This window comes from Monodon monoceros, unplaced genomic scaffold (genome assembly GCF_005190385.1).
Source record: "Monodon monoceros isolate NGI ecotype Baffin Bay Population unplaced genomic scaffold, NGI_Narwhal_1 Super_Scaffold_15, whole genome shotgun sequence".
In the NCBI taxonomy this organism is placed as follows: Eukaryota; Metazoa; Chordata; class Mammalia; order Artiodactyla; family Monodontidae; genus Monodon; species Monodon monoceros.
In genome coordinates, this window is record NW_021703771.1 from 21,694,750 (window position 1) to 21,711,172 (window position 16,423).

The following is a 16,423-nucleotide window of genomic DNA, read 5'->3' on the forward strand; positions in this document are numbered from 1 at the left end:
AATCAGAGATTTGGACTTTGAAGTAAGAAACCGGATTACAAACCTGGCTTAACCACTTATCAGATGTGTTACCATGGAAAAACTATACTTAATTTCTCTGAGATTCAGTTTTATTATCTGTAAAATACGGATACTGCCACATATTACAGAGTTGTTATGAGGATTACATTCATTCATTCCTTCATTCATTCATTCAGAGTTTCCCACCAAGTCTGCCAGGCAAATAATAAGCATTCATTAATCCCAGCTCTTACTATTACCATGAATAGACATTTTAGTTTTTGACAGCAGTTTTCAAATTTAAGTGTACATAAAAATCACCTAAGACCCTTGTTTTAAAAACAATTAGATCCCTAGGCTTCATTCCCAGAGGTTTTGATCATACAAGTCCAGTACCAGGGGCCCTAAAGCATGCACTTCTAATTAACATCCTCAGGTGATTCCGATGCAGGCGGTCCAGGAATACAGCTTAAAAAATACCTGTTTATGGATTCTGCCTTTGACGATAAACTTGGAATACCCTTTCTTACCTCAGAGTTAAATAAGTACTGATCTATATTTCTCCTATATTATTATGGGTCCTTTCAAAAATATTTGATCCATCTAAAATATATTATACAGTTGGCTAATTGTCTCATAACCATTTGTTGAATAATCACACCTTCCCTCTCTGATGTGAAAAACATCTCTACCACTAGGAAACCACTGTAGTTTCCATTACTTTATCATATGCTTGGATAACTGGTAAGGAAAATCCCCTTGTTATTTTTTATCTTTCAAAATTTTCTTGCCCATAATTTCACCTGTTTGATTTGCCAAACAATTGTTTTCTGTACTCAATAAATACTGACTTAATGGAGGCAGTGGACGTAACAAATAGAAATTAACTTCATAGTAATTTTTCCAAAGTCTCATTGGGATTTTGCTTGGAATTACATTAAAAATTGGAAATTGGGCTTCCCTGGTGGCACAGTGGTTGAGAGTCCGCCTGCCGATGCAGGGGACACGGGTTCGTGCCCCGGTCTGGGAAGATCCCACATGCCGCGGAGCGGCTAGGCCCATGAGCCATGGCCGCTGAGCCTGCGCGTCCGGAGCCTGTGCTCCACAACGGGAGAGGCCGCAGCAGTGGGAGGCCTGGGTACCGAAAAAAAAAAAAAAAGTGAGTCTACTACTTTAGTAAATGCTTCTTGGTGATGACTTAAAAAAGAAAAAAAAACTTCCGTATCAATTCACTTGTAAAAAAGAAAATGGAAACGCAATCACAAAGAAAATATTCAACATTGGTAAAGTGAAGCCAAACATACCTATAAGTTCAGGCGGGTTTCTTTCATTAAACCGCTCACATAGACGAATAAATGTCTCGGTATTCTCCGTTGTAGGGCATTCGCCATGTCTAGTAATACAGAAACATTTTTTTTTTAAGAAGAGATGACAAATTTCAGCAGAAGGTTTAAATATTAAGGAATCTTAATACATGACTTACCCTTTACACTGAAGTTTTATATATTTGATTCCTTCTTTTTCTATGTCATTTCTGTCATAGAATCTTGAAGTATTTGTCAGGTCCACCAACAAACCCATTTTAACCTTAAAAAAGAATGAAAGAAAAAAGGACAGATTTACTGGTAACTGAATTTGTACCGAATCAAACTGACTAAATGGCAGTATTCCAGGCCAGTTCATTCAACTACACTAAGGGAGATTTTAGGTTCACTCTGCCAATGAACTATTAACAATGAAAGTATCACTTATCCAAGTCTTATTCAAGACATAGAACTTAGGCACTAAATAAAATAAATTAACCCCCAAACTAATGATGAAACAAGAACATAAGCAAAACAGACTCCACTTCAACATTACAAAAGTGTACCTAAAAAAGCAAACACTGATGTAGTTTTCTGCATCTGTCACTCCACCTATGATTTACTAGACAAGAAGCCAGAACAGGGATATCATCTATCTGAAACACACCCCAACCAAAGCTCCAGGCACACAATAACCCAGCACTCCGAGCAGTCATTACTACAGCACATGTTAGGCAGTTAAATTCTCAAGTGAGTACACAGGGCAAAAAGTGTGTACAGTCAAAATTCCCTTGTAAATCCCTTAAATAATCAATAAAGAACAGTACACATGGCCGTATTTGTGCATCTCATTGAAGACTTACTCTCATTCCTCAGCCAGTTTTTCTTCCTGTATTGGAACAAAAATCATTATTTCTTCTGTTGAGCAGTAACTGAAGTAGTTGGCTTGTGTTATGGGGCCACAGGTTTGAAAAATCTTGAACAACCAGAATCATATTCAGCCTTGAAATATATGCACACTGGAACTGAGCCAAGTGAACAGTTAATCCAAACATCTTCCACCTCATTCTGAAGTATATACTCTCTGAGAAGAATGGCAAGAGAAACAACCTGTACTTTTTAAACTGTTATTTTTCTCTCTTTTGTTGTTACTGCTTTTATTGAGTACCTATTGTTGCGTTTGCCTAAAGGAGACTGGTCTACATAAGAATTCAACTCCGGGCTTCCTTCATGGCGCAGTGGTTGACAGTCCGCCTGCCGATGCAGGGGACACGGGTTCGTGCCCCGGTCCAGGAAGATCCCACATGCCGCGGAGCGGCTGGGCCCGTGAGCCATGGCCGCTGAGCCTGCGCGTCCGGAGCCTGTGCTCCGCAATGGGAGAGGCCACAACAGTGAGAGGCCCGCAATACCACAAAAAAAAAAAAAAAAAAAAAAAGAATTCAACCCCATTGTTTGGGGGGGGGGGAATGGCAAAAACATTTAAATTTAATACATCACAAAACAGACAAAATTGTACACTTCTAAAATATAACTAGCTGCCTTAATGTGCTCTATGGATTTCTCCAGATTTCTTAGCTCATGTATGGATAATAGACAGCTCTTCCAGTCAAGCATCTTCTCACTTCCCCAGGAAATGTATTTTTTATGGCATTTTGTGTACTATCTGCACCCCTGGGCCTACTTCTCTTCTCTTCCCACGACGGTTTCTTCAGTGATCTTAATTCCTTCAGAGGATATATATTGCCAAATGCAAAGATTTAGATGCCATACTACAGCTTTTCACTAGTTAGAATTAGAACCCATTTTGTTTGTCTTCAGGTCCAAAATAAGAAGTGAATGAAAAGTGGGGATGAGCAAGAAAATATGAATTTTCTAAATACATACGAACACTTCAGAAACCAAGAAACTGTACTGCATGACTTAGCTGCCCTGAGCCCATATATATGTATGTGTGTAAATGTGTGTCTATGTGTGTGATGTGTCTGTGTGAATAATGTGTTTGGGTGTGAATGTGTCTGTCTGTATACACATATACTGATAACTATTATTACATACACATAATTATTTTTCCTTATAGATTCCCAATCCATGAAATAAGGATAATTACAGTATCCACCTCATACAGTTGTTGTGAGATTTAAATGAAGTCCTTACTCTGTGCCAAGCACTATTCTGTGTGCTTTAAATGCACTAATTTGGGCTTCCCTGGTGGCGCAGTGGTTGAGAGTCCGCCTGCCGATGCAGGGGACACGGGTTCGTGCCCCGGTCCGGGAGGATCCCACATGCCGCGGAGCGGCTGGGCCCGTGAGCCATGGCCGCTGAGCCTGCGCGTCCGGAGCCTGTGCTCTGCAACGGGAGAGGCCACAACAGTGCGAGGCCCGCGTACCACAAAAAAAAAAAAAAAATGCACTAACTTTATTTGCAAGTGAGAAAACTAAAACATGAGGAGATTATGTAACTTGACCACAAAGCTTAAGTGGCAAACCAGAAATCAAACCCAGGCTAATTGGTGCTAAGCCCAAGCTCTTAGCACTCTGCCTAGGAAATAGTTAATGCTCTATAAATGTTAACTATGACTTTCAAAACGTATATTAATAATGAAGATAAAAATTAAAAGTTTACAAGTAAGCTAAGATAAAAGATATAAACAAATAATGATCCAAAACTACACCGAGAATAGGGATGAGTAACAGGTTATCAAAAACTAAGTGGCATCTTTACCATCCCATAATAAGAGACTTGCACAGAATGGGTACCAATATTTGTTGAATGTACTGAGAGAGCATACAATAACAGACCACCAAGAGTCTAAAATAGAAGAGAACAATGGTTGGTGTTATGGGTTGAATTATGCCCCCTAAAAACATATATTCAAGTCCTAACTTCCGGTACCTAACATATAGATTCATGGTGGTAGTTACAGAACTATTCCTTCTCCACAAAGGAACTCCCTCATGCTACCCCTTTACCGTCAGACCCTCTTCCCACCCCCATCCCTGTAGGCTGGCACCTGCTAACTTGTTCTCTATCTCGGTAGAGAAGAGATAGTTCTGTATATAGAACTCTATGTACTATTTTTGCAACTTCCTCTGAGTCAGTTAATTATTTCAAAATAAAAGTTTTATTTTAAAAAGCCACCTGCAGGGGTTTCCCTGGTGGCGCAGTGGTTAAGAATCCGCCTGCCCACAGGGATATTAGCTCGGTGCTTTGTGACAGCCTGGAGGGGTGGGATAGGGAGAGTGGGAGGGAGGGAGACGCAAGAGGGAAGACATATGGGAACATATGTATATGTATAAATGATTCACTTTGTTATAAAGCAGAAGCTAACACACCATTGTAAAGCAATTATACCCCAATAAAGATGTTTAAAAAAAACAAAAACAAAAACAAAAAAAAAGTTAATGATCTGTGTAATGAAAACATCTGTTTTAGGCCTTGGTTGTATATTTAGAAACCAGCGAGTTAGGGAAGCAATTAAAACCTAATTTTTTATTATGAAAATGTTAAGTATACAGAAAAGTTGAAAGGATAATACAGCGAACACTTGTATATTCCTACTACTTGTAGTTAACAATGAATATTTTGCCAAAAAAAAAAAAAGAATCCGCCTGCCAAGGCAGGGGACACGGGTTCGAGCCCTGGTCCGGGAAGATCCCACATGCCGCGGAGCAACTAAGCCCATGCGCCACAACGACTGAGCCTGCGCTCTAGAGCCTGCAAGCCACAACTACTGAGCCCATATGCCACAACTACTGAAGCCCGCGTGCCTAGAGCCTGTGCTCCGCAACGAGAGAAGCCACTGCAATGAGAAGCCCACGTACCACAACAAAGAGCAGCCCCCGCTCGCCACAGCTAGAGAAAGCCCACGCACAGCAACAAAGACCCAATTCATCCCAAAATAAATAAATAAATAAATAGATTTTAAAAAAATAAAAAGCCACCTGTAGAACAAGAAAGGGATAAAGTATGTTAAATCAATATCAAAAATGTTTTGTTTCGGGCTTCCCCGGTGGCGCAGTGGTTGAGAGTCCGCCTGCCGATGCAGTGGACACAGGTTCGTGCCCCAGTCCGGGAAGATCCCACATGCTGCGGAGCAGCTGGGCCCGTGAGCTATGGCCGCTGAGCCTGCGCATCCGGAGCCTGTGCTCTGCAACGGGAGAGGCCACAACAGTGAGAGGCCCATGTACCGCAAAAAAAAAAAAAAAAAAAAAAGTTTTGTTTCTTACCTTCAGACTCTTCAGATAATTTGAAAGCATACTGGGATGGAACCGATTTTCTTCAGCAACTTGACTGTCATATCTTGGTCCTAACATTGTCTTCAGAGGTAAAAATCTTCCTAAATAACATGAAGATAGGTAATAATTTTCAATAATGAAAATGTTCCAGGTTAAAACTCTATAATTAGCAATTCTCAAAATCACTTTCTAACAATGTTTTAAATGGAATTTAAAAGAGTATTCATGAAATACTCTCAACCTACACTATATTTTCAAAAGGCGCTCCTTGGAACTTTTTAAGACAACATAAATTCTAGTCATTGATAATCAAATATAATAGCAAAAGAAAAAATTACCAGTGAATGGAACTTCCACAAAGACTAAGTTCTAAACCACTACATTTAAAAGTTATTGCCTTAAAAAAACTAGAAAACTAATAATGAAGTAAATTAAATCAATTCTTTGAAATTCCTATCATACTCTTTTAATATGAAATTGGAACTTTCTCCATCTTATAAGCTTATCCTACATCTCAGGAGAAGGATCATGCTGAGAAGCATACTAACCAAAATCACACTCCAAATGTATCAGTGATTCTAATTTCAGCAAGACTGACTGACTTTTGGCCTTTTTTTTTCCTGAATCACCGTATAAACACAGGGGAAGTCATCTTTTAAAATCACCTATTTTAGCTGATTTATATTATACAATCAATAAGAATAAATATCTACCTAAAACAATATCTAAGTGAAGTCTTAACATCTGTCCAGAGGCTTTAAACAAAATTCATAAAAAGATCATTTTTTTCTATTTTTATTTTCTACAAAACCAATCAAGATCACCAGTAACCTCCATGTTGCTAAGTCCAATGGTCAACTCTCAGTTCTCAAATAATTGATCATTTTTTAATTCAAGAGGGAGCTCTTGAATCGCTTTTTTCACGTGGCTTCCAGGATACTACATCCTCCTGTTTTCCTCCCCTCTCTCTGGCCTCTCCTTCTCAGCCTGCTTTACTGGCTCCTCTTTATCTCCCTGGCCCCTCTATGTTTTGTCCCAGGGCTCTGTCCTTGCACCTCCTTTCTAACTACATTCACTACCTTGGTGTCTCATCAAGTCTCACAGCTTTAAAAGCCATCGGTGGGTAGGGCTTCCCTGATGGCGCAGTGGTTGGGAGTCCGCCTGCCGATGCAGAGGACACGGGTTCGTGCCCCGGTCCGGGAAGATCCCATATGCCGCGGAGCAGCTGGGCCCGTGAGCCATGGCCGCTGAGCCTGCGTGTCCGGAGCCTGTGCTCCGCAACAGGACATGCCACAGCAGTGAGAGGCCCGCGTACCACAAAAAAAGAAAAAAAAAAGCCATAGGTGTGCTAATGACGGACAAAGTGTATCTCCAGGCCAAACCTCTCCCTTAACTCTAGAATCAAATATCAAACTGCCTACCTGACTTAGTCTCTACTTGATGTCTAAAAGACATCTGAGACTTGATATCCAAATCTGAACTCTCAATCTTCAAACTCCTCTCATGGTCTTCCCCATCTCAGCAAATGGTAACACCATTTTTTTAGTAGCTCAGGCCAAAACCTTTGGCGTTATCCTTGACCCCTCTCTTTCTTACACACCCCACACCCAATCCATCAGCAAATCCTATCAGATCTCTCTTCAGAATATATCCAGGATCTGACCACTTCTCACCACTTCTACCATCATCTCACCTAGATTATTATGCTTCATTTAGTTTATTTAACAGATATTTAATGAGTGTCTATTATGTTCTAGGTGCACAGACTATATAAGTGAAAAGAAAAAACAAACATAAAAATCCCTGCCCTCATGAAGCTATATTCTATTAGGTAAAGATAAGCCACAAACAATGAACATAATAAATAATAATATGGTACATTAGAAGTTTCATCCCACTAGACCTCTCTCCTTCTCACTGTCGTCTCAGAGGTCCGATTCTCTTTCCTCTACATACCCTTAACCTCCGTGCTCCTCCCCAGCTGCTCAGTCACACTCTCCTGAGAAAAAGCCAGACCTCGATAAACCCAACCACCTGATTTCTTTGGGCCTCCACCTACACAGCTCAAGGCTCCTAGAGAAAATCTCAGAGCACAGCAGAAGGGTGACAATATAAATCATAATCATCAATCTCAAAGGCAATCCTATGTTTCACATCTTTTCCTCATTCATAAAATATACCAAGCTCCCCTACCCCCTTCTCAACTGATGGCTTTGTATTATAGCGTACTGAAAAGAAAAAGTAGAAAGAAGCAACTTTATATGTTTAACACATACCAAATAATGTTTAAAACATTTTACATAGATTTATTCATTTACTCCTAACATAAACATATGTAACGTTATTATCCCCATTTTACAGATGAGGAAACCAAGGCAAGAGAGATAAGTAACTTGCCCATTGTCACACTTCTAGTAAATGAGAGAACAGTGATCCAAACCCAGGTGATCTGGACGTAGGGTCCATGGAAATAATTGCTATTCAACAATGCCTCTCCACCACCAGGTAGAAACTTGCCTCACCTTTGCAGTTATAAACCTTTCTGTATCTGAGTCCATTTTCTCTTTCATCCCCTGTCCTTACTCCCATTAAAGGCAAATCCCCTCCCTTCTGCTCTGGATTCTTTCCATTTTGCACTCACAAGGACCATAAATCAACTCTTCCTCCCTTCCATGTTGCTACCAACTTTTCTAGTATCTTAACATCTCACAGCATCTCATACATCTGGCAACTCCTTCCTTCTTGAAAAATTCTCTTGGCTTCCATATCATCATACTCCTTTAGTTTCTACCAACCACCTAACACCACCCCCAATTTCTAGCCATTCTTTCTCAACACCTTTGTTCCCTCTACCCAATTTCTTTTGTTTTCTTTTTCTTTTCCTTTTTCTTTTTTTTTAGTTGCAGCACACGGATCTTTGTTGCGGCACGCGGGATCTTTAGCTGTGGCATGCGAACTCTTAGTTGCGGCATGTGGGATCTAGTTCCCTGACCAGGGATCAAACACGGGGCCCCTGCACTGGGAGCATGGAGCCTTAGCCACTGGACCACCAGGGAAGTCCCTACCCAACTTCTAAAGGGCAGGTTTTGGTAAGGGGGGGGGTTCCATCCTGGGCCTTGTCTTCTACTCTTTCTACATTCTCTGCCTGAAAGGTCTTTTCCACTGCCATGGCAGAAACAATGCTATCTGTTCATCAAACTCCATTTATTTTCCTCTTTCGCAGCACGCAGGAAGACTACATTTCTCAGCTTCTCTTGTAATTTGGTGAGGGCCATATGACTGGACTCTGACCAATGGGATATGGGCAGGAGTGAGATATAACAACACCCCAAGAGCACCCACTCCTGCTCTTCCCCTTCCATGGCAACCCTGCAGGTCATATGTTTAAGAGGACCGCATCACAAGATGGGAAGAGCCCAGAGAGTCACCACTTGGAGAAAAGTTGCCCAGGAAAGCTGCCTGAAACACAATGCATTGTGATATGAGCAAAAAATAAACATAGTATGTTGACTGGAACCCTTGAGTTTGGGGAGTTGTTTGTCAGAGAACCTAACATTACTTACCCTGACTAATCAAATACCATGTCTTTAAATATTGTCCTTATGCCGATGATCCTTAAATGTACATCTCCAACTCAAACTTGTTTGAATTCCAAACCATATATCCAACTGTGTACTCAACATATCTACCTGAGCAATCAGGATCTTTTTTTTTTTAACATCTTTATTGGAGTATAATTGCTTTACAATGGTGTGTTAGTTTCTGCTGTATAACAAAGTGATTCAGCTAGTATACATATATCCCCATATCCCCTCCCTCTTGTGGCTCCCTCCCACCCTCCCGATCCCCCCGGTCTAGGTGATCACAAAGCACTGAGCTGATCTCCCTGTGCTATGCAGCTGCTTCCCACTAGCTATCTATTTTACATTTGGTAGTGTATATATGTCAATGCTGCTCTGTCACTTCGTCCCAGCTTGCCCTTCCCCCTCCCCGTGTCCTCAAGTCCATTCTCTACATCTGCGCCTTTATTCCTGTCCTGCCCCTAAGTTCATCAGAACCATTTTTTTTTTTTTAGATTCCATATATATGTGTTAGCATATGGTATTTGCTTTTCTCTTTCTGACTTACTTCCCTCTGTATGACAGACTCTAGGTCCATCCACCTTACTACAAATAACTCAATTTCGTTTCTTTTTATGGCTGAGTAATATTCCATTGTATATATGGGCCACATCTTCTTTATCCATTCATCTGCTGATGGACACATAGCTTGCTTCCATGTCCTGGCTACTGTAAAGACTGCTGCAATGAACATTGTGGAACATGTCTCTTTTTGAATTATGGTTTTGTCAGGGTATATGCCCAATAGTGGGACTGCTGGGTCATATGGTAGTTCTATTTTTAGTTTTTTAAGGAACCTCCATACTGTTCTCCATAGTGGCTGTATCAATTTACATTCCCACCAACAGTGCAAGAGGGTTCCCTTTTCTCCACACCCTCTCCAGCATTTAAGCAATCAGGATTTTAATACTTCTTCCAACCTGCTTTCCCCCTCAATAAGCCCTAATGGTACCAATCATCCCACTGCATAAGCAGAAACTTGGGACTAAGTTTTGACTCTCTTTATCTCATTCTAAATCCAGCACCAAGTCCCGTCTATTTTCCCTCTTTAATATCTCTCAAATCAGCCTACTACTCTTCGACTCTACTTCTAAACCGTCACCATTATCTTTCACTTGAACTACCATGACAAGTTCCTAACTAACCTCCCCACTTCCACCCTTGTCTCTTTCATTAAACACAGAGCAATCAAAGTAAGCTTCTTTAAACTGAAGTCAAATCATCTGACCCCAATGCTTAAGAAATGGCAATGGTTTGCCAGTGCACTGTGAAAGTATATAAATATTAAAACCCCTTATCACACCATAAGCTTATACGATCTGGCTCATACTCTCCACCCTCACATCCATAACCTCACTTTCAGTCTGAAATCTCTCCACCATCATCCTATCCCAACAGAAGACCTTCAAAAAAACAAAAAAAACAGGGCTTCCCTGGTGGCACAGTGGTTGAGAGTCCGCCTGCCGATGCAGGGGACACGGGTTCGTGCCCCGGTCCGGGAAGATCCCACATACCGCGGAGCGGCTGGGCCCGTGAGCCATGGCCGCTGAGCCTGCGCGTCCGGAGCCTGTGCTCCGCAACGGGAGAGGCCACAACGGTGAGAGGCCCGTGTACCACAAAAAAAAACAAAACAAAACAAAAAAGCAACACTCACACTCTATCTAGCAAACTTCTATTTATTCATGTTAATTCATATATACCTCCCTCTGGGAAGCCTTCCCTGATCCCCTTCTTCTTCCCTAACATCAAGGTTTATTATCTCTCCGAAAATAATAATAAAAAGAAAAGAAAAAAAAGGTTTATTATCTCTAGTATCGCATAATATTCTATAATAGAGTCATTATTGACCTTGTTAAAACAGAACTGTGTTTAAAAATGATGGTTTGCTACTCACAGAATTGTGTGCTCTTTAAGGTGGGGGACTATATCTTAATCATCTCCCAAGTCCCAAAAACCAGCACAAAGTATATACAAATATTTGCTAAGTAAAATGTCTTCAAAGTCATCACTATTATCATAAGACTGAATCATATTTATAGTCCCCCAGTTAGTTCCCAGGAGGTTCTTTATACATAGTACATACAAAATAATTTTATGTTGAATAATCAGAAGTTTGTTTTCTTCAAAGTGTTCACCTGAAATCTATCACTCAGAAGCAGGAAAAAAGAATTCTTCAGAAATAAAGCTTGGCCCTATCTCCAGGTACTCACTCTCTCACTAGAAGTCTGGTTTAATTAGAGAAGGTGACTTCAGAGTGGGACAAATTACTATTTATAATTAGTACCATCTTCTTTCTGATTCAGAAAAATTATGAACTTCTAGTACTAATAAGATTCATCCTAATGTTACAATGAGAAAATTTAAGCAGTCATAACACATTTTCCTAAATATGCAAAATATCAAAGAAATTATATAATAAGCATAAATTACTTTTCTAATCAGAACAAAAAAGAGGAAGAAAATAGCAGGTAGAAACTGGGAATGTGAATGATTCCTTATTTTTCTCTAACGCTTGCAAGAATATAGCTAGCATTTCTTATTCTACCACTATAAAACACTGCCAACCCTACATTATCTAAAATACACAATGTGTCATGAACACTTCTAGGACAGAAATGTTAGAGAGATCAAATTTTAAGGGAAATTCAAAAAGACTTATCAAGAATTTTATGTTGTATTCACCTTACTTTCTAGTAAGGATCACAAAGCCAAGCCAAAGAATTGATTACCAGTAAAGATTCAGTTTGGTTGTCAGGAGGCCTGGGGTTCTGTTCAGGGCCAGCAACTGCTCAGATTAGGCGAGCTTAGTGACTCACTGATCACAGTAATTAAGAGTCTATGTTTTGGGGGTCAAAATACTGTAATACAATAAAAAAGGAAAAACTTTTTATTCCTGACCCTTCATCTCCAGGAGAGGGAGAAAAAAAAAAAAAGCACACAACTCTATTTCTTACAGAAGTATTAAGCTGCCTGGAGCTAAGCACCTTATCTGCTGCTGTCCACCCCCAGTCAGTACCACATTTGCCCCATTCATCTAGGAAAAAGTCAGTATTCTGATATTTGTCATTGCCATCTGCAGATTATATTAAAATTCTGATTTTAAAACTGTTTTTCTAATTCCAAATAAAAAATATTCACTGGGACAAGACCTTCTTTATGATTTTGTTTTTCTCACAAATCAGTGCAGCAGGTAACTCTAATGAAAGGATCCAGGAAACATGCTCCAGGTTAAAAAAGAAGCTAGACATCTAAGTTTAGAGGTTTCTTCATAACTCCATAGAAAAAGCCACATGTAAAAAGAAAGGATTCAACAGTAAGTTAGAGATGCCAAGGGAAAAAAAGTCAAAATGTCTGAAGAGTGAGATGGATTGTAATCAATTCATCTGAAGAGAGTACAATGACTATCAAGCACAAGTGAAAATCGTATAAAAATGGTTAGAACGTAAAAAACATTATTCATTTTTGTTAAGGAAAACCATTTCCTCACCCTAAGGCTTGCTTAGATTATCTTTTATCCATCATTTATATGGCTTTATTAACTGAGAATTTTATATAAAATGTGAAGAAAAGCTGACAAACTAGAAGAACCAGAAAACCTGAATTAAAAAATGACTAGAGAATCTTCTCTTCCAACAACTTAAAATAACTAGGCTGGGACTTCCCTTGTGGCGCAGTAGTTAAGAATTCGCCTGCCAATGCAGGGGACACGGGTTCGAGCCCTGGTCCGGGAGGATCCCACATGCCGCAGTGCAACTAGGCCCGTTCACCACAACTACTGAGCCTGTGCTCTGGAGTCCTGGAGCTGCAACTGCTGGGCCCGTGTGCCACAACTGCTGAAGCCCGCACACCTGGAGCCTGTGCTCTGCCACAGGAGAGGCCACCACAATGAGAAGCCCGCATACTGCAAGAAGAGTAATCCCCACTAGCCACAACTAGAGAAAGCCCATGCGCAGCAACGAAGACCCAACACAGCCAAAAATAAATAAATAAATAAATGAAATTTAAAATAATTAATTAATTAACTAGGCAGACATACTATAGCTGTGTACATAATTAGTAAGTATGCATAGCTCACTACAAAATCCTTTAATTTTGTTTCAAAACACCTTCTAGAAAAAGCATTAAGTTGGAGTTAGTTAAAATTTAAAACTTTAACTCTTCAAAAGAAACTTTTAAGAGAATGAAAAGGCAAGCCACAGACGGGAAGAAAAGACTTTTAAAAGCATATCTTCAACACAGGATTTGTATTTACAATACATAAAGAACACTAACAACTCAAAAATAAAATAAACAACCGAATTTTAAAAATCAGCAAAAGATTTGGACACTTTGCAAAAGAAGATATGTGAATTGCCAGGAAGCACATGAAAAGATCCTCAACATCAAACCACAGTAAGATAGTACTAAGCACCTATTAGAATGGGTAAAATTAAAAAGACTGATCAAATCAAGTGTTAGAGAGGATGTGGAGCAAACAGAATTCTCATATATTGATGGCGGGAATGCAAAATGTTATGACTTGGAAAAGAGTTTGGCAGTTTTTTAAAAGGTTAAACTTACACCTATCATGCGATGCACTCCTCTCCTAGAGATTTACACAGGGGAAATGAAAGCATATGTCCTACAAAGAACTGCACATGAATATTCATAGCAAGTTAGTATGCAACAGCCAAAAACTGGAAACAACCCAAAGGACCATCAACAAGTGAATGGACAAACCAATTTAAACTGGTGTATCCATAACAGTGGAATACTACTCGGCAGTAAACAGGGATGGGCTATTGATACGTACAAGCACAGCGTGAAAATCTCAAAATAATAATGCTGAGTTAAAGAAGCCAGAGACCTCCCCCAAAAAACAGAGTATGTTTCCATTTATTTTAAAAATTATACAAAATGCAAACTAAATCTATAGTGACAGAAAGCAAATCACTGGTTGCCTGAGGGAGGGAGGGATTACAAAGGGCAGGAGGAAACCTGGAGTGGTGATGATTGTGTTTACTATCTTGATTGTGTTTCACAGGGTGTGTGTGTGCGCCTGTGGTCCAAATTTATCAAACTGTACACTTTCAAACTGTACACCTTAAAGTCTGTTGTGTCAAACTCAAAGATGAAAAAGTCCTCAATTAAGAATCATTTAAAAAAACAAAAACCTCCAGTCTCAGTGTGGATGAATTTCACCGCTGGGAACTGCCCCTCCCTTTAGCCTTCCTCTCAAAACCGACACTTGTCCCTTCCCCTTTCGAGAACTCTCAAAGGTTTACAAACTCTTGACTAAGCTTCAAAGTATTATTACCCACTGGGTTCTTGGGTTCTCGGCTCCTGCCACACAGAGCTCCTATCTACCTTCCCGTTCGCAATATTTAGCCTTACTGAAGAGTGACAAGTGCCCCCACTCCCTCCAGTCCAGGTTCCCAAACACTCATCCACGAAGCTTCATCGGACCGAGCACGTCTCGGTCCTGAAACACCACTACCGAAAAGCTGCGCCCCACTCAGCCCACCCCCGGACCCGCCGGTGCGCAGGGACTCGAACACCCCCCGTCCCGGTTACCTGCCACCGGCTGGCCGCGCCGCGGACAGTTTAGCCACCGCGGGGGAATCTTGTTGTGAGCCATGTCTTGGGGCCGTGCACAGCCGCCCCCTCCACCAACTCGCCGCGCCGCCGCCGCCGCCGCCTCCTCGCGCTCCGCTCTGCTCCCGAGGTCGAGGTACCCGAATCCCGGCCGGTGTCCGAACCCCAACCGCCCGGACCTGGTAATGTCAGCAGCGTCGCGCCACTTCCATTCAGGCTCAACTCTAAGCGAGCCCACAATGCACCGCTACTTCCGCCCCAAAAGCCCCACCCCCTTCCTTCCGAGGTCAGAGGTGAAGAAAGAGACGCTGGCGGACGGATGGGAAGGAGTTAAGGCCAAGGCGAATGGGAGGGGCGGGTCTTCCCTCGCCCCGCCCCGCCCTGCCCAGATCCAAAGCGCTCTCAGGGCGGCTTTGCACATGCGCAGCTGCCGTAGTATTGGGAACCAGAAGTGGCACTTATATTCATTTCCCATAGACTGCCGATGGAAACCCCAGAGAGTGAAAGGAAACAAATCCTCTTGCCACACGTAGACTGGTCCGCAGATTCCCTAAAGGCATCTGTTTTACTGACGAAGGGGGCCATCCCACCACCGTCGTAGCTCAAGAACCTGATAGCCCTTTTTCGGCCAAATTTGATGTCCCGGCAGTATCTGCGTTTGATTGGGAATTTGGAAAGTTCTTCCTGACGTGGATTAGGGGAACAAGCTTTAGAGAAATTCTAAGAGCGAGAGATTGGAGCACCAGGAATGAGGAATTTCTCTTTGTGGGAGTACTTCTGGGGATCCATGAAACATATGAAATTAATCTCAAAACATTTTTTATGAGTTTTGTTTGTACACTTCTGGAGCAAAGTTTTATAGCGTATTTGGGAGTCTCAAAATTACCAACTAAAGTGTGTAATTGGCAAAGGCAGGAATTGCCCAGTGGAGTACCACTACCTGACGGTGTTACTTGCCTTACCGAACAAACGGTCTTTCCCTTCCAGTTGAGCAGGGGCAATTGGGAGTGTTTTCTAAACTATGTACTGTAGTAAGACTTTCTGTAGTTAACAGACTAATTTAGCTAAAGTATTCAATATAAAGCTGGGTGCTGGCAAATTAGTTATAATGTAGCAGTTCGGCTTTAACTACCAGTGATGTGTTTGAACTGCAAGAGTGTGAGGTTTGGGAGAATGCATTTTAAACTTACGGGACAGCTCAGCCCCTGAATGCCTGTACCCTCTCAGTAAGATCAGAATTCTCCCTTGAAACAGAGAGGGCCCAATGGCTCTCTCTCCGAGAGAGCCTGAGTTAGGTCACACTCCTGGTCTGTCCTGCCATTACATCTGCTGAGACCTTTTAGTGAAAGTATCACTCCTCTGCTGACAAGACTGTTGCCTTACAAATCAGCAATCTGCCCAAATGATGCCCAATTCTCTTCTCTGCTGGCAGGGGGAAGTTGGTACCAGACCCAGAGTGGTGAAATGTTTGATCCCCCAAATCTCCAAGGATGAAAAAGGTGAGCCTGGTCCTGGAAAAGTATTTAACTTTCCCCTTCTGGGGATGACTCCCCTTGGAGACTGTCCTTCTCACACACTGTGTCTGCCTAGGGAGTTCAGTACTAGGCACAGGGAATGCTTCGCAAAGGCTTCATACCACCGATGAGCAGCTGTTATTGGTTGTTAAGGCAGCAGTGTGTGCTTAATTTTC

The 16,423-nt window shown here is 41.4% G+C and overlaps 1 protein-coding gene across 1 annotated transcript in view; it reads right to left on the reverse strand.

Annotated features, from left to right (window-relative positions):
* RNGTT (RNA guanylyltransferase and 5'-phosphatase) overlaps positions 1 to 14,957 on the reverse strand; it is a 221,505-nt gene extending 206,548 nt beyond the window's left edge. Inside the window, exons 1-4 of the mRNA XM_029223623.1 lie at positions 14,713 to 14,957; positions 5,531 to 5,640; positions 1,484 to 1,587; positions 1,305 to 1,393 (exon numbers count right to left, since the gene is read on the reverse strand). Coding sequence (XP_029079456.1) covers positions 1,305 to 1,393; positions 1,484 to 1,587; positions 5,531 to 5,640; positions 14,713 to 14,776 — 367 coding nt within the window. The 5' untranslated portion in view covers positions 14,777 to 14,957. The remainder of the gene's footprint in view (positions 1 to 1,304; positions 1,394 to 1,483; positions 1,588 to 5,530; positions 5,641 to 14,712) is intronic.
* Between the last annotated feature and the right edge of the window lie 1,466 nt (positions 14,958 to 16,423).